Genomic DNA, 23,001 nt, shown 5'->3' with positions numbered 1-23,001 from the left:
TGACTTCTGACCTTTAGGTTGAGGTCACTCAGTATCAATTTGAAGCTCCTATGTGGCCTCGTTCTCGAGTTATCGCATTCACAAACTTGGGTTTCCACGCTGCATGCCATGCAGGATGACGACAACACCCCATCAGCCTTTTACAGCCAAGGGGTAAAAACGAAACCGACACGAGCATTTTCACTCGGAAACTAACTGAAACTGAATTAAAAGCAAAAAAATAAAGACTAATTAAAACTATAATAAGTCTGGTTCAGAATTATTCATCTTCTCATAGCGTGTTTATTTACCATATCTTTAAAAACCAGTTTGTGACAAAACTGCTTAAAATTAATTGGAGCACTATAAAAACAAACCCAGAAAGGGTTTGAGCTTCTAGATCACTGTGAACTGTCTTCGTTGATGTTTATTTACTTCTACTAGCACAATTTGTATTTAAGATATTTATTAAAAGGCGTAATATAAACCAAGTTTAGTCTCACAAACGTATGTGGTGCAAAGAAGCAGCAGGGACACACTTACCAAAATAATCAGAAGGTCCAAGGCGTCCAACCTCCACGTACTCCTCAATGTCAGACCTGCGCTGGAGAACAGAGGCGATTCCCTGGACACAGAAAAGAAAAGGAAAAAAGTTTAAAGCTGTAGGAAAAAAGGATGAGAGGAAGAGGAAGGATTGTGTGTGAAGAACGGAAAGATGATGGAAGAAGAGGAGGAGGAGGGGTCTGGAGGGGGCTATTTAACGAGGAACTGAAAATCATCAGGAGGATTAAGCCGAAGAGAAATTCCTTTGCTTCATAAGAACACAGGTGCACAGGATTTAGTCCACTTTGCTGTGGGATGGACACCTGTTGTGTGGGACAGCAGAAACAAAACAAAAAAGAAGAAGAAGAAACACACTCTCGTGTATCCCAAAAGGGCATGCGATACAAAAACTGATTGGTTCTGCATTATTTCCTCCAGAGTGTAATAAATACAAACATCTAAGCCCTTTAGAGGCTGAAATGATTCCTAAGTGTCTCCATCACATAATCCCCTTTATCAGCATTCAGCCATTAAATGGAAACAACTGCGTTGTCCAAGAGTGAGAGTTCTCCAAAACACAGTCCTTAAATGACCTCAGAAAACCGAAGCACTTTTGTGTACACACACAAAAAGAAAGCTCAAATAGCATGTTGCTAATGGTCTGCTTTACATCTGCAAGTGCACACAACCACGCAATGTTAAATAAGAAGATAGAAGAAGACTCAAATGCTCACTCTCACATTCGGAAAATGTCAATTTTCATGTATACAGCTGATAACTGCTGAAGAGACTGACCGACCATCCGCTGGCTGAGTGTTTGTGAGTCATCTAAAAAGTATAAGGGAGGAAATTTGATTTCCATTCACTTTGCCCAACAGATGATAACAGTTTATGCTGTCACATCTTGCAGCTGTTGACAAAATTGTGTGTGTGTGAGTGAGCATATGTTTGAATATTTATCTTAACGCATGAACCAGAACACACGTGTTCAAAGCTGCGCCTGATGACACGGGCGTATATTCACATTAAAGTGCAGCTGCCACCTTTTGCCATGCACATGTATAGGGAGATATTTATTTTCTGGACCTTCACATGTACTCACAAGCTGCTGTAATTGGTAGTAGGTAAAAAAAAAAAAATCAGCAGGGAAACTTCCCAGCTTGTCTTGGATCGCTTCATATAACAGACCTGACGGTTCCAACGCTCTCCCTTTCCGTTTCTAATCCTTCTCTGCTCTCTCCTCCTTGTGCCGACTAGGCTAATAATGCTAAATATGAATATAATGAGGCTTAATGAGAACCTCAAAACTGCCAGCTACTCATTGCGGCCACACAAAGCTAATACTGTATTTCAGAGAAAGGGATGTGTGTGTCGATTTAGTGGGTTTGTGCTAGAAATGAGCTGTCGAGGAGTGGAGGGAAACTGTCCAAGTAAGTGGAGAACACCGTGAGAGCGCCACTTCCAAGTAATACCTGGCCAAACTGTGGCGTGATGTCGTTTTATCTCTGGAGACAGGTCTTCTAACCGTATTAAAATAAAGCAGGGATTTTGTGGGTCACGGACGCTGAAGGTGATGTTTTAAGTAGTTGTGTAGCCACCAAAAATTAGGATTACGATCCACGTGGTATAGCGGTCCATTCTCATTCCCAGGGATTAAGAAAGTGTAGTTGTGTCAAAGCTGCTGGCTGTCTATGAGATGCCCACATCTGGTTGTTGGATCAACAGCAAGACTGGTGGTACTTTATGCTCCTTTACAGAAATTATTATTTGACATGTGATGCCTACTGCTTCAAAAAGAAAATCTAAAACTGATCTGAGACCCTTGTTTTTTTTCATTCAAACACTGAGGTTTTATAACATTTTTGCTTTTTAGTACACTCAGTTGTTTTGGAAACGAGCTTATTTCTGTTGAAATTAAGAGACATTCGTCTCCCGTCAGGCTTGTTTGAAAAAAATGAGAAGTATTATAGGAGCAGCCTTTGATGCTGACCCTATCAAACTTGGCCTTACTCCTTACTGTGCAAAGTTATTTACTGCTTACTGTGGAAGTCCCGTCCAAAATAAACAGCAAAAGCAGATCCTGGTTTGAACTTGTACGTCGCTATGGGCAAACGTCTTAACAATTAAAGCTCTTAATGATATATTTTCTTTCCTGTTGTAGTCGTGCACTTTCACTGAACTTTGAAGTACAGAATTTGTTCAAATGGCAAGCTACTGGAAAGTGCTTATGCGTACTTACTTAATTATAATCGCTTGACTGCTAAATCACATTTATCTGATTAGACATATTGATAAATAAAAGAGTAGCCACTGCCTGGAGGTAAGTATTTCCCTTTGTCTGGCGCTCTGAATCCTAATGCTGTGGCAGGCTGCGGCTCATCTCCTCATGGGCAAGCAGCATAGGAAAAGCTGGTGCTTCACAGTTTGCCTTTGTGGTTGACTAAAATGCTGCTATGTGACCAAGTTGGCTTTCATGGCACATTAACCTCTGTGACATTTAAGCCACATTGTGCACATGTATAAAGATGACGAGGGTTTGTAGACTGCAGCGTATACAGCCACACCATCTACACAAAGAATTGCATTAGCAGAATCAGCTCTATCACGCTTGTTACATCTTAAAAGGCCCTTTCAGCAAATTTATTATTCTCAAATTATAACATATTTGCATTTATGCTGATCACAGTTCTTTTTATATTGTAAAAAAAACATTTCAGTTCTTAAACACTTTGTAACGCTGCTAGAAAAGTGCTACATAAATAATCACATTTCTTTTATGTCTGTTGTTATACTCGGCCTAATTTCATGCAAACTCTAATAAGGTATAAAAATGTTTCCAAAAATATAATAAACACTTTTTGCGTCTTAACCCCCCATCGGTTTTCATCTAACCATTAACCATTTTACAAAAAACAGCGATCACTACTACCATTACAGAGATAAGAGTATTAAGATAAACTGCTAGTGTTTCAGCCCACAGATATCTGATGTTTTCATCTTTTTGATATTTTTCTTCTCTCCAATGGAGCGCAAGTAGAGTGACTAATAGGTCGCTTGTATCGCCATTGTTAGTCTCGTTTCCACTGCACTTTAGTCACGTTTTGTTGAAACTTCCATCTCTGCAAATTCGCTCGCAAATTTTGAGTGTTGTGGTTTGAGAGTCCAAAACCGTAAGATGTGAATGGAGAGAGAATGAGGTGGACGAGGCACAGACACGAGTGTTTACAACCAGTGGGTTCCTCTTCTTTCTATTCATGTCCAAACAAAGTGAGTGAGACAGTGCAGCACTGCCAGTACAGTAGTTCACTGGTGAACAGGCCTCATCCAGTGTGGTCCAGATAACCATCTCACACTGTACCACCCCAAGGGTAGCGCTCTGCTCCACAGATATTTTGTTTTATAAACATCCGAGAGCCTCCCCTACCCGACTCAGGGAGACTGAGACCGCTAACAACAAAAGACAGCAGACGAGGTCAGGCAGAGCGAGAAACACTAACAGAGAATATGAATGAATGAACATGAATACAAACAAGTAGTAGAGAGACAAAGAAAGGATTCGTGTGAGCCACTTTAAGCCCTCAACTTAAATAAGAAGTATCAGATGATTTTTGGACGTATTTTAAGGACCGGTCACAGTTGCATCCATTTCTGTGTATACACACTTAAACAAACATGCCACACAGAAAGTGCACCAGCTTGTAGTGACAAGTTAAAATGTAGCATCTTGCATGAAAGAAATGACAACAATTTGAACATGCTCGCAGAAAGAGAGGCGCAGCCAGAAATGGAGAAAGGTGATATCCCGAGTCTGTCTGTTCACGAGACCACCCAGCATCAGCAGAGTCTGCACCTTCTCATTCAAACGCTAGCACACACGCATAGATCACTTGCTCAACATACGGTAGGACAACAGTGTTTCTCACAAGATTTGCATCTAACAGCCTGAGGGGCTCTTATTCGAACATAAAATGACTCAAAATGGTTCAAATCTAATGAGGCCCGTTAATCTTTACCTGTTTGTTTTCACTCAGATCAACCGCACTGATCTTCATTCTATGAAAGCAATATTAAACTCCATTAGCCAAATTGCATTTCAGCAAAAAACAAGCAGGTTACACGCGAGTACCGGGAGATATTCTGCAGACAATCCACAGAGGATTTACCATCTGTGGGACCCACAGGGAACCTGTAAACTCCTGAGAAATGATTCGCTCTGTGTGTGGTCAAAGAACAAATGGGAGACGTCCGTTTACACTGATGACTGGAAGATGACTGGAAGAACACATCAGCGGAGAGGATGATACGTTCTTCAAGAGTCATCACCCAGTTTTAAAAGGGTGGGAAGCAGCAGAGACATCTGACTTCAGTAGGCTCAAATCAAATGGACTTGGGTAGGGTTGCTTTTCTAGCCTGGGGGTCGTAGTATCCTCGAGCAAGTTACAGAGCCCAAAGTTGTCCCTGATGCATCCATCAGAGTGTGAGTGTATGGAAGTTAGATTAAAAGTGTTTTGGCATAGAAAAAAAAACACTTGTATAAATGTGTGTGCGTGTGTGTTTGTGTGTAAGAATGAGGTTTGTGGCAAGAAAGCCCTTTGAGTGCACAGAGCAGGAAAGTGCTACATAATTTTACAATTTATTGACAAAAACAAGACTTCAGCTAGACTTCTGACATTCGTAACCTCAGCTGGACGTTATCTTTTTGGCATAAAGTGACATAATAATTCCTTTCACAAAGGTATGTGATTGGTATATGATCAGAGCTGTTCATCTGTTTGTTATTCAAAAACTAATTTCATGAAAGCTGGTGGAGTGGTGCTTGGGTGAACATCTGCATCACTTTCATTAAGAATTTAAAAGATGGACACTGGCTTTTCCAGAGGATGTACTCTGAGTGACCTTCTAGATAAAAATTAAACACCAAGAATAAAAATTATATTATGCTACATGTCAACCTTACAATTCCAGTTATCTCATGTAAAGATAAATCTTATGAACTGATTAGATTGCATTGATTCAGGAGTGCACTGAATAGCTTTTCGGGTAGCCTTTTCCCTCTACCCAAGAGTGTTTGCTACACTCTTGTTACAGTTTTGCATTACTGCCTGGGAAAGCGCAAGTTATGCTACTAATTATTTGGCATTAAAAAAAACATGCGCATGTGTTATTTCTAATTAATACTTAGCAGTAGCATACTGTGAAATCTTGAAACATCACAGTGTAAAAGGTGCAAACGACTTGTTAAAGACTGAAAACACTGATTTTGACTTAACTTGACAAACTGTAACTTTTCCCACATCTGTTTATAGTTAAGTGGCAACACATAATACATTTTGATATTCAAGTTAAAGTTTCTTAATCTTTAACTGGACCTTTTTCTCAAAGGCTTGACTGAATGACATGGAGAAAATAAGAGTCTGCACATTAGGTGAGTAGAGCCCTTTAGAAGAGAGCAAACGGTGGAAAAGGCAGAGAGGGTTGACGTAAGGGAAGGTGAGGCTGAGTCTCCGTGGCCCCTGGAGCTTGTAAAGGCTTGTTTGTACAGTGTGAGAAAAAAAAAATGTAAACATGTCACTTTTCATTAGGGCCCCATTTCACCCAGCAGGAAGAGAAAGTGATGTCTCCATACCTCCTTTTAGTTAATCTTCCCCATCAGCAGCATGTAATTTGTGATTGTGGGGTTTGTCTTTGGCTTCATCTACCAAAACCACACAAAACAACAAAAGATAGTGAAAGGAGACAGAAAAAAGAGGCACAGTGGGCAACTGAGAAGAAAAGAAAAAAGGGTAACTGACTAAGCAAAGCACAGAGCAAACAAATAAAAAGAATCACAAGAAGTGCATAGCGCAAGCGCAGGAGGCTGATCTTACTGTAACACGCGCTCACAAAATCCTCTAACTCTTTACATGTGGTCCTTTTTGAATCAACCTCCTCGCAACCCATATGTCCCTGCCCTCTTTGACTCATCCCTCTGTCTGTCTCTCTCGTCTCCCTCCCAGGAGGGCTCCTGACCCTGTGTGAAAGTCAGCAACACACATTCCACCACAGTCCACCCTGCTCTGGGAAAGTCAGGCTCTGCAGCACGAGAGATGGGGAGCGAGCGGGAGGGAGGGAGGAAAAAAGGGGGTGAGAGCTTAGACACAAAGGGGAAAATAGACAGAAGAAAGAGAAACGGGGTTAAAGAAAGAGACAAACTGCTGCTGGGGTGATGGGATTAAAGAGAAAGCAGTATTTAAAATTAAAATAAAGTTAAAAATATATACATTCTAGAAAGTGTTGGACCCCCTTCCTCAGTGCTGCGTGTAGCTGCCTGCATTTAAAATGATGAGTCTCACACTGTGACACATTCACATAGACCTAGACAGCTGCCTTCAATGGGCTGCTTGCCTGTAAAAGTGGATTCCTGTATCTCTCTTCCTTTTCCTCTTCCTCCTCCATCTCTCCATCCTGCTATCCCCCCACATTCCTCTACATATTTTGCTATTTTGTTTTTCCTCTTTGGGATGTACAAAGTCTCAGATTGGTGAGTCACACATACATAGTTGTGTCTTTTGCATTTCCTGCATAAATTGGCTTCTGAAAGACTTTAGACTTAGACCAGCACTGTGATAACAGACAACAAGATAATGTGAGGTGTATGTAAAATATATACAGTGCACTCTATAAGTACAGGTCTATATTTTCAAAGTATTGCCAATAACTTTCATGCAATTTAGAAAATTCCAGTTTAATTTCTGTGTTTTGTGCAGCATATATGCATTGGTTGGGATGAGCTCAAACTGACTGACATCAGCAACCTCACACCAAACTAGATTAACAGGATGCAACATAAAAGTGGTTGAGTCTGTTGAAACCCTCTATAAAAATCACCAAGATGCCAATTTTCACAGACCTAATAGTATCACATGACCTCTTTGTTTGATAAAACACAGGTTAATAGTAGCAACAAGTAATTTGTGCGGGTAATTTTTGCATTACAAATTATCGATAATCCTGGCATTGTCGTACAGGATTAAGACCACTGACATTCACCGTCAGTTATAACAAATTTCTGGAGTTCCAGAGGTCATTTCCGATGTCAAAGATCTTCAGCTTTAATGTGGAGCAGCTTTTTAGCATTTATTGAAATAGGACAGTGGAGCAAAGACGGAAAAGACAAGAGAGAGCTGTAGATTTGAACCTGTAACAGCCTCATGGTATATGGGTCACCTGCACCACTTCATGAGCTATATCAGTACCCGGGGGCTGCCATTTCTTTAAACAAGACATAAAACAGTGTTTTTCCTACAATTGAAGAGTATGAGCATCTGTGAGGAAAGTTCATAGGAAATATAACATGCCTTCAGTGATGCTGATGCTACAACCTTATTTGGTCTGATATGACAAGTAGTTCAAGTAGTTTTAGGATTTTGAACAATGTCCTGTAAACATCACTTGTTAGAAAAGTTACATTTTGTTGCTATATTTGGAGGAAATCTAAACAGCTCTAATATCACTAGTATATTAATTTTATACATATTTTTGACAGCATATCCTCCCTGGTTAAGCTCTGCTAGAGCTGTAGTTCAGCTGTCTTCAGGTTTTCTTTGTATAAACTTCAGTTTGAAATTCAGCAAGTGAGACTGATGTAAGCGTGACCATAAGTGCTACACTTTGCTAACCCATCATAGATGTGAACACCCTTTCTCCTTCGGAGCATTAACGGCTGAAGTGCAAATTTACTGAGCTGGATAAGAGCCAAAAGAACATTTCAAATAACTGGAAAATGAATGTATATTATATATGTTAAGAGGTGCATAGTAAGGAGCATAAAAATGCAGATTAAAAAGAAGGATGGAGAAGAGTGTTTTACTGCAGGGGTGCAGGTGAAGGGAGAGAATCCGTGTGAGCCAAAATAGGGATAAAGGCTGATACATCGTTAACCAACCCTGATAAAGAAGTACCTCTAGCTTAGCTGTAACCAGTGTACTGCTCCTACTATTGATGGACATGAAACGAGTAAGTTAGATAAACTTAGTGACAGAAAGAATGACAGTCTGAAGAAGACTGACTAACCCACGAGCAGGTCTGAAAATAAGGACGCAACAACAGCAGATTGTGCCCCAACCCCCTTTAGATGCCCCTTTTGACTCGATGCTGGTGAAAGCCGAATAAGTATGGAGTTAATAAAAAGTGCGTTAGGATGACAGGCAGGGGGCCCTTCATGAAGTCACACCAGGGGCCTCGGTTCCACAAAGCCTCCAGTGTGAGGGAGCTATTCTTTGCACAGGTTCTGTGTGTTTGCAGGCTGGGGCAGGGGAGCACTGGGTACTCTGTCTGCTGGTGGCAATAAACTGGGATCAGTTGCAATGTCAGCAAACAGCCCACCAACGTCTCTGTATGATGACATTTACATCAACCCTAGCGCCCCGCTTGATGACTCTGATGACATGCACACAATTTTAGGCCCCGGTATGTCAACATCTACATCTTACAGGAAATGTGACAGTAATAGGAAACCACTACATACACTGTAATTCTGGTGATTTTAATGCTTTTTCTAAAGCACTCAATGTGCAAAAAATCAGCTTTATGCTCTGTGTTGGAACTAGGTTAAACTCCATCATCAAACTTGTCTCTTTCACACACAGAGACATGCTTCCAGTGCTTTGTAAAACATCATATTCTTCACAGACTTTACCTCTGTTATGATGAAGAAATCATCACCAGGTTCTCCCTGCACCACTATCTTCTCTCCATCCTCAAACTGAACAGGCTCCAGGGCATCGGCCACAGTCAGGCGCTCCCATTTATCCAAAGATTCTGTGAAAGGACAGCAAATGCAGATTACTGAAAAGAGAGTCTTATTTACATTGATCAGTAGTAGATCCACATACAATGTGGATTACCGTTTCATGGCCTGGAGATGGAGGCTTTTCTTGTTCAATAAGCTGGTAGGAACACTAATTACAATCCAGTCATTTAAGAGGAACCGTTGTATCAGACCTTCTGTCTCCTCCCTAATTTCATGGATCTCACAGAGTTAAAACACCTTAAAACTGACTCCTAAAAATTTGTTGTACTCACTTTAAATTGTGTTAATTATATTCCAATCACGTTCAAGTGTAGCGAAGTTCCTTTCCACCACTTCCATTCTATGGTTTCCTAACTACAGTCTAACTTCGACAGTGAAATTATCTGAAATATAACCAAATATACTAATAAATATGATTTAGATTTAAGCAGCAATCCTTTAATAACTATTAAAATGATATATTTAAAATATGTTTTTTACTTTTATATAATTTTAAAGATCTCTTAAGACAGAAGTAAAGGTCAAGATATGTGAAGGAGTTCTGCTAAAAATTTTACAGCATCTTTCTAGTTTCTTCTGAGCGAGTCAGATAGTCTTTACGATTATCCAACCACAGCAACAGTGACGTGGTTAGCCTGAGATATTTCTAGAAACTGCTGGTATTCTCACAGAAACCAAAAACACAGTCATACATCTCACTGGGAAAAATGCTTAAGCCAAAGGAGTTTTAGGCAATTCAGATGAAATGATACTTAAGGAAACAGGACCCGCTAATAAGTAAATATCTCCACTGAGACATTTACCAAATCAGCTAATCCTTCTTTAAAAACGGAGCAGATTATTGTTGCCTTAAAAACAGCTACACGTGGAATGTGACTTTGCTGCAGTGAAAGCACTGCTCATCTTTAGCTTTGTCTAGAAGATTCAATGTTTTGATTTGACTCAGACATGAGTTAGAGGTGTAAAACTACAGCACTCTCTCTTTGTCCCTGATGTGCTCAGTAACTGATCCCAGTGTGTCTATTTGTGTGTGTGCACTTAGGATTAGTTAAGGTAAGCCTGCTGGTTTGGAGGTGTCCAGTGTCCCCCGCCAGTGGGGCCGAGGTGTCTGCTGGACCCAGATGGATGTCTTCTTTTTGGCTGCCAGTTAAAGGCAGCAGGTCCTATAGAGGTGAACCCTAACAACTAGCGCGGTAACATGATACACAAATGTGCCGACTAAAGAACCTACATTTCATGCTTCACAGAACTTGCAACCACTTGGAGCACCGTGCTACACACATACATGGTCGACGCACAGAGAATTGCCCGTGGAGATGCTAGGGCCTGTGTGTGTGTACGACAAACAACAGGTTGTTTTTTTTACTCCCTTCACTCCATGACATCAAGGGCTTGTACCCAATTTCGTGGCTATCTCAAAAATCAAAGACAAACAAAAACACCCCCGCCTCCTACTCCTCCTCCAAATCAAAGGGGCCGAGCAAAGCGAATGAGGAGAGGAAAAGCAGGAGGGTGCTAGCTGAATACAGACCTCGACAAGGCTGTCAAAAAGAGAGCTGTGAAAGAAAAGAGCTGAATGAAAAGAGAGAGGACCTCGCAAAGACATCCTCCTAAGACCAGGATTGAGTGTATGTGTTTACTCAGCCAGCTAATAACTCTGTACAGGGGGCATGGCCTTACTTTATACACCACACACACGATCAAGTGGAAAGGGATGAGATGTCAGCTCCAATTGCAACTCGTTTTTAAAATCTGAATGAATCTCATTTGCCATCCCTGAAAACCAAATTGCCTGTGCAGGCTGGTTATCCAAATTCCAGCCGCAAAGAGAGGCTTATCTTAACTGCCTATTCCTTAAATGTGCACATGGACACATTGCACACATTGCATAGTGTGACTGGCTTTAGCATGAACAGTGTGAGAAGATTAGGACTCTACACACAGACCTCACTCAGCTATGGGCCTTGTGTGAAGGCGTGTGCCTGTGTTTATGTGGGTTAATCTACAGTATATAAGTAACTTTCTGCACTCTGAACTCTTTGACCTGCGTATAATGAATGCATAAATATGTATAAACACACTCATATCCTTCGGCATAGTCACGAATTGATTAACAAAGTGTAAAAGAATTCATTATATTCACCAGTAACTACATGCTGCACGTCTTGTCTATATCATATTTAACACACAGACTTACCAAGAATGGAGACTTTGCTCAGGAACTCTTCATACATCTTTCTCTTTCTCAGTGTGCTGCCCTGTGACACACAAAAAAGCAAACACGTTTACCATTTAAGGAAGTTGTTGTAATACTATGGTATTAATGCACACCTACGGCCATGAGTTTGATTTTTATCCCAAAACCAAGAGATCACTCTCGTTAATCAGAAACTCTTTAAAACTTTTAATTTGTTCTATTTTTTCACTCCTTTAATTACAAAAGTTAAAAGCACAGCAACTTTGCTTCGACAAAGTTTTTCAACTGTGAAAAATGTATATCTTTGGGATGCAAATATTGGAAAGAGCCTTAAAATCTGCACCTTTTTGTGCAGAGTTAACATAGAGAGCATCCAAAGGGTTGCATGTTTCTCATTCCACAGCCAACCTGTAAAACTCCAAATATTACATATGAATACTGCCAAAATATTAAAACATGAATACACATTTTTTTTTAATCTGTGATGAATAGATGACAGTTCATGGTTCATGCGTTTCTGATACGTGTGTGTGTGTGTGTGTGTGTGTGTGTGTGTGTGTGTGTGTGTGTGTGTGTGTGTGTGTGTGTGGCCCACCCCACCCACCAGGCAGGGGACTTTCCCCCATTCTGCCTCTGCCATGAAAATCAGGTGCTTCCTGACAAGTCTAGACCAAGAGGACCCCTTCCCTCGCTACATTTCTCCTTCACTGCACAGAACCACTCAGAGGGAGCGGGAGCATGAAGAGAGTAAAAACGAGTGAGGAGAGACGATCTTGTCCGCCCTGCCTTTGCATATGGAAATGATATATTGAGGCTTGGGGTGTCTTTAGTGCATAAGTGCCTGAGACCCGCTGCTGCCTCTAATTTCATATAATTTCACATTTTGTCTTAAAAGGGGAGAAAATGTTCCCAAGTGAGCCAATGTCAAAGTCAGAATCGTAAACAACTTGATTAAAGGAATTCTAGCCTGCGCTGCCTCCCTCCTGGATAAATGATTTGAGTTGTGTGTCTGTGTGCATGTATGTCGTCAGTGTGTGCAGGCAGAGCGTGCAGTCTGTTTTTAGTTCTGCCACTTATGTTTTGCTGCCGTCTCCGCAGAGATGAAACTTGCTCGTTAAGCAAGCAAATACAAACAGTAACGCATGTACGCTCTACCTCTAACACACACCGCGCACACACACTCCAGCTTACACAGAGATGTTAAGTTGGTCTTCAGATTTGAAAGTCTCCCCATAGAGCTAATCAGACAGCCTTGCAAGGCTTAAAGGCTTAACATGTGTACATGAAATTACATTACAATACAGTAGATGTGATTTATACGACTGCAGTAGGAACCGCTGGGTGGGCCGGAGTAACATCGCAGGGTTTCAAAGAGACTCGCTGCGGTGGAAGGAATGAAAATGATGCGTTTCTAAATTTCTATTTCTAAAATTTCAAGTTGTCATTTATTTTGTTGGTGAACATCTTTTTTCTCATTGTCTTCTGTTTTATCTTGTCTACTTGGGAGGGCCTGAGCACATGTTTCATGTATAAAACTCTTGTGCTCCTGTTGGCCCCAGTGTTCACTCCTCCTGTGGCTAAAAGATGAACCAGCCTCTGTGTCTGTTCAGTCTTTGAGGGAGAGTCATCAAAGACTTGAGGTGTGGCGTGAAGCCAGACTAAACCAACTGTACCTTACACCCCATCTCCATCACCTTCATCTCTGTCCAATGTGAAAAACGTACACCACCACCCCGCCACGCACACATCCCCTCTCATTTCTCTGTATAATTTCTCCTTGTTTCCTTTCGTCTCATGTTCTGTTTGTTGACAGTTGTCTGTCAGTTTGTTAACGGCTTTGTCTGTAGCTATGTGTGTTTAAATACCAAGATGACACAACAAGGAGGGTATTGTATAAATGGCAGTAACACAATAGAAACAGTGTGGTTATCACAGGGAATGGTATTACACTGTTTACTCAATGTACACCCTGATAAGGAAGCTGGTAGGGTGGGTGGTGTAGTGAGAGGCTCTTTGGCTCTACATGATAAAATCATGGCCGTACTGTAAACAAACTGTGATATAATGACTTGTGCGCGTGTCATTATTTTCCACTGGGGTATGGTGTGAGGAGAAATATCTACAAGTAAAGTCGTCAAAGGCACATATAAACAATTGCTGCTCATCTTAAAGGTTTTATATGAGATATATGAAGTATATAAGAAGTAAGAAGAAGCATTTTTTAGAGAACTGATTTAAAGTATCTTTTTTTTAACCAGATAGTTATTCAGAAATATTAATTTTATTCCTGATTGATCCATTAACCTTTTTGTAGGTTTAAGTGACTTGGATGATCAACTGGTTACCAAATTTATATTTCTGTTTGATCACTAACTGGGGAGGAGATTGCACACAATGCAGTTTAAAAATCACATAAATGTGGCTTAACTGCTTTTAAATGTAAAACCATTTAAATTACACATAATCATTTATAAGATTTGGAGACACAGCAGACTCGGGACAGGAAAGCAGATGTGAGAACAATGAACCTGATGGCAGTAGCAATGCACCTTATGAGCTTCCAGCTAACTAGCTGCAGACACAGACGCTCAGCATATTTTTTGCTGGGAAACACACCACACACAAACACACACACATTTACACTCAGAGAGAAAGCTCACTCGTTGGCCTAAGTCCTTGCCAGAATACCACACTTTGTAAAAACAGCTTTACAAATCATTGACAGCAATAATTAACTACAGGTTCACATAATTGAATTCTGTTTCACCCCGTCTCCCCTCCTGCAGCTGCTGCTGGAAGCAACGAAGGAATGAAATGTGTAAGACAAGGAGAATCCTCTCAAAGAAAGGTTACCAGGGTGGACTGTGCCCTTAGTTTAACTATGCGCTTAAGAGGTGACATGAGTGCTGTGTAGGTCAATGCCAACTTTACTCTGAGCTGAAAGGTCCGAAAACAAACCTGCTTCAATCTCTGCTGGTTTTACACTGAACTGAACTTTCAGTTGGCCAAGGCTTAAATGCAAGAGGTAGTTTGAAAAGTTAAATGGGAACTCTCTAATTTATTTGGAATATGGTGTTAGGAACATTTGAGGAAGTGTTTAGCTGGGCACAGACACACACATGGACAATATTTAGTCATTCTAATAACAACCAGTGTGTGTGTGTGTGTGTGTGCGCACGCGCGCGCACACTTATGAGCAAGGATGAGGGCAAGGGCACAGTTCCTTGTGTTTCCAGTTTATACATTTCGACATTCCTGCTAGATAAGCTCCCGGAGTGGGAAGTGCAAGAGGAGGCATTAATATTGACCTTTTTTACTCCTCTTCTCACTCCCTCCCCACTTTTGGCTTACTTCATCTAAGAAGAGATCTAGACGCATTAAAATGGGAGGATACACTCCTGTGTGTGTTAAAGCGTATTTGGAGTATCAAAAAGAAAGAAAATGTTTTAAGTGCTTAAGGAGCCTTAAGTGGTTGACTGGGAGGAAATACTGCAAGCACAGGACTGTGACTGATGATCGTAGAGAGTCTACTAATGTGATGTAGATATTATTTGTCTACAGTGTCATAGTGTGGATTTGTTTTAAGGTTTAATATTTTCAAATATACCATAAAATAATGAAAGCAAACCTTTTCCAATTCATGGGTTAAATATATTTAATACCTACTTACCTACGAATAACAAGCTCTACAGACCTAGAACCCCTTTGGTTATTTGTCTACTGTTATAATGCCCAAAACGGAGTAATAACATTCCTCTTTAATTATATAATACAGAAATTTCCAAAGTCCTCAAATGCATACGTTTATAGGTAGCCAGTATATCTATTTTAGTAATCAAGAGAGAGTAACACACAAAGAAGAAGAAACTTTTGGCTGGTCCCTTATACACAAAGGGGTCACCCTATCAGCTCCACATGTTTGATTTGGCAGAGTTTTTGCACTGGCTAGCCGGCCTAACCACAACACTTAAGGGCTGTGTGATCAAACCAAGTGTTTTTAACTTGTTAGTCAAATGTGTAAAGCATTACACTACGAAGAAGCATAGCGAGCGATTAACACTTTGTGTTCCAAAACTGTCATACTGTAATTTCACTCACAAGAAAGAAGATATTCGGTTCTCCATCCTGTTTCTTAGCCGCTTATCTAACTAGGGGCAGCAGGAGAGCTGGAGCCTATCCCAGCTGATGTAGACCAAGAGGCAGTGCACAGCCTAGGCAGATCCGACTCCATCACAGGGAAACGCAAAGAAAGACAGACAACCGTACATTCGCACATCTGCAACTACAGCTAATTTACAATCATCAGCAGGTTGGAAGCTTTTCTGTGTGAACCTACACCACAACTGTACAGCCACTGAAAATAATATACAGCTGTAATGCTGTGTGCACAGTGGAAGCAATTTACCCATCAAGTTGTGCAATGTATGTTTGCCACAAACCAGCCTCTTGCATACTGTTACCGTGGAGTTTACAGAAATACTGAGAGTCATCATGATGAAGTTCATACCATGAGGATGCGTCGGTAGCTGTCTCTGTCAATGCCCCACAGTTTCAGGTCTGTTTTGGCCTTGACGGTGGCAGCTCTAGGAGTCCCGTAGATGAGGGCCAGCTCTCCAAAACTACCTCCTTCTCCAATACTGGTCACCCACTCACCATTCACATACACCTGAAGACAGAACAAAAGCCAAATTTATAAAGAGGGTCATATATAAGCCGGGATGCTCCTGATGAATACAAACATTTTCTGGGTACAGTTGTTTTGAGGTAGGAATTAAAACTTTCTGCTATTTCAGCTTCCCATCCAAAGACACTTAATCCAACACTTGGCCCACCATTCCCCCATCCCCCTTCAGTTTCCGGGCTGTTTGATTTTCTCACTAGGCTTGTCCCTAAGTATTTGATCCCCACTAAGCCCTCAGATGAGACCCTCTAAAATGCCCTCTATCCCTACCATCTCTCCATCAATCCCTTTTATTTTCTTTGTCTTGTCTTGTTAGAGTCATCCCTGTGATTTGGAAGTGATGGGAGGTCGGAAAGCTGTGTGGATTTGTTCGGGCTGTGTGTCATCTGAAACACATTCTCATGATGCTTCATCATTTACATGTGCAGGAACACACATGCACAGCTCTACTGAGATCAACCACTGTAGCTCTACAGACAATGCAACCTCAGTGAGACTCATTCAGGCTGTCTCTAGGGCTGTTACGGTTTCAGCTGTCGACACACTATCCACTATCTTGTTGACTTAATACACAGAGAGAGGCAGAGAGAAGAAGGAAAGCAGGGTTTATTCCTCTCTGGTGGTTGTTGTGAATTGCCAGAATTGTTGCAGGCCATTATTCATGCTCCAAGTAGACCACAGGGGACTCATCCTTCACTATACAGTGGCATGGCTTCAAAGAGATGCAGAGTGCTGACTTTGGTTACGTCAAGCCTAGAAGAGCAATTAAATGAACGCTGAGAAAGAGTTACATCAGAGCATACAGGTAGCATACAGGCTTTTTAACAGTCCAGCCCTCAGGTATCTCCTGACCCGTGAGTCACCGTTTCATCCTCACTTTTGTACATGTGATGCCATAAAGTTTCATGAACACTCTGTTGCAGCTCGCAGATAGACAGAACTGCTTTAAATACTTGAACGGGAGCAAGAGTGAAGTTACTCCCAGTCGGGGCTGAGATGACAGAACAGAAAAGTCTTGATTAACATGTTGTATGCTGTCTCTCACAATAAGTGAATTTTCGAGAGCAAATCGCATGTGCCTGTGAATAATTAATGAACCAATGAATCAAAATTACTGGAACGGGTAGATGAGTCATGAGTTTGTTTCTCTGCACAAGCCTGCTGGTCATACAGGTAGGTGCAACAAAAAATATGCATCTCTGTTTGGCATGATGTAATTAATTTCATTGCCAAATCCACTATAAAAATAAAATAAGCTTTCCTTTAAAATGACTGTTAAGGTAAGTAATTTAAACGATTACCCAAATACTTGTGATTAAACAACTATCAATATTTAATTACAGCTACTATTTCTTCGCCCTGATAAGATCATCTTGCATTTTGGCATGAAAGCTGTAATTTCTTTAGCGGTGCACCCATATAAATACAGGCCAATGTCTGTAAGTGAGCAGATTTGAGTGCAGACATGGAGGGGTGTTTACAGTAGTGGCAGTGGTTGTCAGCGTTCAGGCAGTTTATGGGATGCTGGCAGATTTACACCCCAGCTTAATGAGAGACATCTCCACACTTTAATAACCTCGGCACTGATCTTGAAGCAGTTTAGCGCCTGGGCTTTGGCTGGGAGGCAGCAGCTGTCTGTAGAGATAGAGGGGTGGATGGCGCTGTGAGGTGAAGGCGACACAAATGAACACGAGGTTTGGACAGGGGTGACGTTGAGGGTAGGAGCGCAGGGTGACAGGATTCCGGCTTTGGGAGCGTGTGGTGTTAGTCCAGAGGAGACGACCTTCAGAGGAACAACGAAGATGCACAGACTGAGCAGATGCAGATGTGGACTTAGATCAGATCAGAATTAAGAAATTTTGAGAAGAGGGAACTTTATAAAATTAAACAGGCAAACTTTGTCTTGATTGTTGTAGACAAATTTTTGAGTTTTTCCAGATATTACCATCTATCTTTGTATCTAACGTGAATATAATCTTGAATTACATAAAAAAAAAACATGGATCTTTACTCTTAATAAAAAAAAAAAAAGGGCCCCACAACTTATCAAATTATATTTGACAATTCACTTTCTGAGAGTTCATTGCTATGCCATCTTTCTATCAAGGCACCATCTCACTACTCCTACACTTATTTCTTCCTGCTCAGGTGGGTCAAACTTCAGCCAAGCTTGCCAACCTGCTTCTCTCCTCTTGCCCACTGTCTCTGTGCTCACTGTTGTAAGCTGATAAGGTCACTTCCTGTTTAACTAGCTTCTGTTTTATCTCCCTCCACTTAACTCTATCGCTCTGTGTCAGGCTTGCTAAGACAAAAGATCTCTCAGTTTGTGCGCCTCTCACAGCCAGTTCAAATCTATAGCAGTGCACAGATTGTCATCAGAGTGGAAGAGACCTTTGAAGAGAACAAAACATAGGGGCAATCCTACAACCTGCCCATTGTTAGAAGGAAATTTTATCTCTACGTGAGTGAAGAAGGCTGGGATTTTCTACTGAGTCACAATCCTTCTTATAGACTACACATGAGACAGTAAATAAAACCATACTGGAATCCCCTTTATTTTAAATATTTTGCTTTGACTCATTCAAAGAACAAGTAAGAGTGTACTCTAAATGTGCTCTGAGGTGCATGTGTGTCCATGCCGGCCACTTACGTCCACTTCACCTTGGTCAATCACATAGAAGTTGTCTCCTTCATCACCTAAAGGGGAGAGAGGAGGAGAAACACAGGTGAGCACAGATAAGGCATCAATACCTGCTAGCTTTAAACCATTTAGGAAGCTTCCTTTACTTGTTTATTTTCTTTCTTTTACTTTCCCCTCCTGTTCATTTCTCAAAGGTGGACTTTTTAACCAGTAAAAGGTGCCCCTATAATGTTTTCTTGTAAACAAATGTAGTTATGTTCTTCACCAGAATGTATCCTTGAGGCCAAACAAACACATTGCCTCATAAAAAAAAATGATAAGCCTCTTAAAACTGCTTACTAGCATGCAATCTTCTCTCCATCTCTATCATCATTATCGTCCCCTGCAATTAAGTGTGACACACTTTGCTTGTGAGCATGATGTCCTTGTGCATAACACAAATAAAGAAAAAGAGGACATATTCATAGAAAAGCAGTGTTCAAAGAGGTTTAAAAACTCCATCAAGAACCTTTAAACTAAAATTGAAGCATTATGGGATTAAAGTATTTTTGAAGCCAATTCACATGAACTGGGGCACAAAATAAATTAAGAAACTTTGGGGATTTGTGAATCCTGGAATGTCTGTTTGGTTCTGGGCCCTCTCTGAAAAGGCAAAGAAACAACAAGAAAAAAAAAAGAAACTGTTGGGTTTCTTGTCTGGATGTTATTTTTGTTCAGATCTTCATAAATCACCAACTTCAAGCTTCAGGGCACACCCAGCGTCAAAAGTGCTACTGCCTTCTCCAGAACGCATATTTCACTGTGCCTGCCAATATATTTGTGATATAAGGCTCTCACAAGCAGAAGAGTGCAACTGCAGCAGTGTTCATTACTGGTTCTTGCGTGGCTTAATAATGCAAGCTCTGAAACCGAAGTGTCCGAGCATGCATAGCTTGATCCTTCTGAAGTGTAAAGAACAGAGATCCATAGTATAGCAACCAACCACAGGCAGCAGCTTAATTTATTTAGTTCCTTATATTAAAGAATACTGTTTGTTATATTTACAAAGCTTGGAACTAAATGTGCTGTCTGGTCTGATGTTGTGTCACTGACATAAGTGTGGTGGGATTTCAAAGTGAACAATAACCCTCGAAGCGAGTCATGGGATCCGGTTGGTTAATGTCCGTTAAAAGCATCTAGTCTGGAGATAAGGCTAAAAAATGGCAAGTGTTCCTTTAATTATGCTATCCATTACATAGGGTTCAGGGGAAATTATTAAAAAGGACTGACAGCCACAAACATGAGCAGCGCAAATCGCTCCCCGCAACTCCAAACTGCAAATGCAAATCCATTCAGAGGTACATACAGGTAATGATGCATGAGTCCTGATGACACAAGTATGCATTTGTGTGCATTTAGCAGATACAAAGTGAGGTTGTGTGTGTGTGTGTGTGTGTGTGTGTGTGTGCTTGTGTTTTGGTGTGTATGTTCACCTAAAGAGTTGAAAGGCTTAGAGCACCCCGTGAGTAAAGTTCACAGGAGTTCACACGGCTAATTAATACTGAGTGGAGGGGCCTCGTTAATCATACAGCTCTATTTGTCACACAAAACGCTCCTTGTCTATCTGAAGGTCTGTCCCAGTGGAAACCTCAGACACACACACATACACCTACTCACAACCTGCTGCAACCTGGCCCTTGGCTATCTCCCTCTGTCTGTCTCTGTCTCTCTCTTTCATCTCATCTATCGGTCTTTCAGTTCCCTCTGACTGTGTCTTTCTTTTCTCCTGCTCTTCCTGTCTTTTATCACTTTGGTGCCCAATCCTTTGTTTTGCATCATTTCCAATCCCTCTGTGAGTGCAAGCAAATATTTGACCATAATGCGCACACACAAAGACACACTCACACACACACAGACAGAGGCCTTGTTTCAATACAAGCTAGTTTAGGTGTTATGCTGTGACTCAAAAAGGACAACGCAGGTTGCATCCTCAGTCTCTGAGGTGTTTTGTAACCACAATGTCAGCATTAAAGTAAACATGTCCATCATCAATTTAATTTCATCTTCGAATATTTTTTTTCCTCATATAAAATTAGTAGGGCACCAAGGGCAATACTACTATTCTGCATTTTTGAAGTAAGTGATGGATTTGATTCAAATTTTAATGCCATCTTTCTTTGATCGACTTCTACTTTTATGCCAAGTTTCATTATAGCCTTTGCATAATCTTGCTGACAAACAGACCAAAAATCAGCGCTGAAAACATCTTATTACTAAATAACCGATCACTTACTGCACTAACAATTGAAACAGTTTATGTCAGGAACAGCGGATGAACTTCTCTATAAGCAATATATTACAATGAAAATAGCTCTATGCTACATTTTGCATGTTATAATATAGTAAATCACCTCCTGTTTAAATCCCACTCAAACCTTACAGTCAATAACTCCCAGCTGTGTCTAAACAGTGTGTGAGTGGTCAGTGGCGTGGTTGGTTTCTTGATGCTGTACAGTAGTCCAGACGTTAGCAATGACATCAGCACTGCATATAGTGTATACCACAGTCTATAGTGTATATAACAATGGACTGCCTGGGACTGGGACTAGGGGCCCCGAAAAGTTAGCTAGACTTATTATCACCAAATTAGGACTGATATACTCCTGGATGCTGTCTTAAGAGAAGGTGGGAGAGACTGAGGGAGTGTTTGTCTAGCACTGACAGTTTTCCTGCACCTAGTGTCTGTATGAGTGTGTGTTTGTAAGGCATGCTCCACACGTGTAAACTATGTTTTTCTGAGCAGGTGTGAACATAATATTATCTAGAACTGGGAATTTGTCTGAGAGAATGTTTGTTTTCAGTGTTTTAAATATGTGATTAAATGTGTCTGCTTCTGTGTTTGATAGGAGCTTGTGTGGGGGAGCGCTGGAAAAATACAGTCTGGACCTGCTGATCTGTGTTCTGTCAAAGTCCAGGGATGCCTAGACTGAAGGTTTTGATGACTGCAGTTAGGCAGAGGAGAAAGACCTGGCATCTGGTGCAGACTGAGGGGAATGTGTGAGTGAGGCAATGAGAGGAAACGGGAGGGAACATGGGAGTGGCAGAGAAAAAAAACAAAAAACGGGTAGCAGTACAATTGTAGTATTCTTTAAGATAAACTCATTGAAGGTAATCAGTGAGAATGGCACTTTAACTGTTTCCTTTCCATTAAAGTGGTTAAGTCCATTAAGATGATGTAACTCATGACCACGGCAGAGCATTCCAGCATATCAAAGATGGCTACAACCACTATGACATTTCCAAATGGTTAATCTTGAAGCCTTGAGCTGAGCGTTTTGGCTGTTATAATTTTAGTGCTTTGAAACCAGATATAACAAGCAAGGCTGGAATTTGAGAGTGCAAGGTAACCCCACCCTAAAGCACAGCCTGTTCCATTATCATTTCTACTGTACTTGGGACCAGATTGAATGAAATGAACATCATTCAGTAACACTAAGAAATACATAAGATAAGTGTTTACAAAGGTCAAAGGTCCATTTAGCAATAAGGGCGTTCTTTCCATGGACTTCTATATAAGTGTTCTATACCACTGCTGGCCATTAGAAAGAATGTAGGCTTGAGGCACCTCTGTACTGGCTTTTCTTTTCAGAGCTTTTACAGCCTGTGAATAGATACACATGGCCATAATACACATTTATTAGGTATACCTGTCCATCTGCTCAGGGTGGTCTAAAACTGCAGATCTACTGGAATTTTCCCGCAGAACCATCTATGATGTGTGAGCAGCAGTTGAAAATGCCTTGCTGATGCCAGAGATTAGAGGAGAATTGCTAGACTGCTTCAAGGTGATGGGAAGGCAATGGTAACTCAAATAACCGCTCATTACAACAAAAGTATGCAGAAGAGCAACTATGATGGACTACAACAGCAGAGGAAACTGAGGCTACAATTACCACAGGCTCAACAAAAACAGAAGATTATAAAAATGTTACCTGGTCTGATGACTACTGATCTCTGCTGCGACACACAGCAGTAGGGTCAGAATTTAGGGTCAGAACAGTCGCACACCTTTCAGATGTGTTGTCATGGGAGATTTTCAACATGGATGACAATCTGCAGCAACTGTGTGATGCCATCATGTTAGTATGTCCCCAAATCTCTGAGGAATGCTTCCAGAACCTTGTTGAGTG

General features: G+C 41.0%; 1 protein-coding gene across 2 annotated transcripts in view; it reads right to left on the bottom strand.

Moving 5' to 3' along the window:
* Nucleotides 1-23,001, bottom strand: part of prkar1b (protein kinase, cAMP-dependent, regulatory, type I, beta) — a 65,104-nt gene that overhangs the window by 3,340 nt on the left and 38,763 nt on the right. For both annotated transcript variants that reach the window (XM_031741306.2, XM_039611623.1), the window contains 5 exons: nucleotides 18,842-18,888; nucleotides 16,018-16,176; nucleotides 11,511-11,571; nucleotides 9,200-9,321; nucleotides 523-604 (listed from right to left, as the gene is read on the bottom strand). In XM_031741306.2, coding sequence (XP_031597166.1) covers nucleotides 523-604; nucleotides 9,200-9,321; nucleotides 11,511-11,571; nucleotides 16,018-16,176; nucleotides 18,842-18,888 — 471 coding nt within the window. The remainder of the gene's footprint in view (nucleotides 1-522; nucleotides 605-9,199; nucleotides 9,322-11,510; nucleotides 11,572-16,017; nucleotides 16,177-18,841; nucleotides 18,889-23,001) is intronic.

Source organism: Oreochromis aureus, linkage group 4 (genome assembly GCF_013358895.1).
Source record: "Oreochromis aureus strain Israel breed Guangdong linkage group 4, ZZ_aureus, whole genome shotgun sequence".
Classification (NCBI taxonomy): Eukaryota; Metazoa; Chordata; class Actinopteri; order Cichliformes; family Cichlidae; genus Oreochromis; species Oreochromis aureus.
Note: the sequence above shows the minus strand (reverse complement) of the source record. Positions and strands in the feature narration are given on the sequence as shown.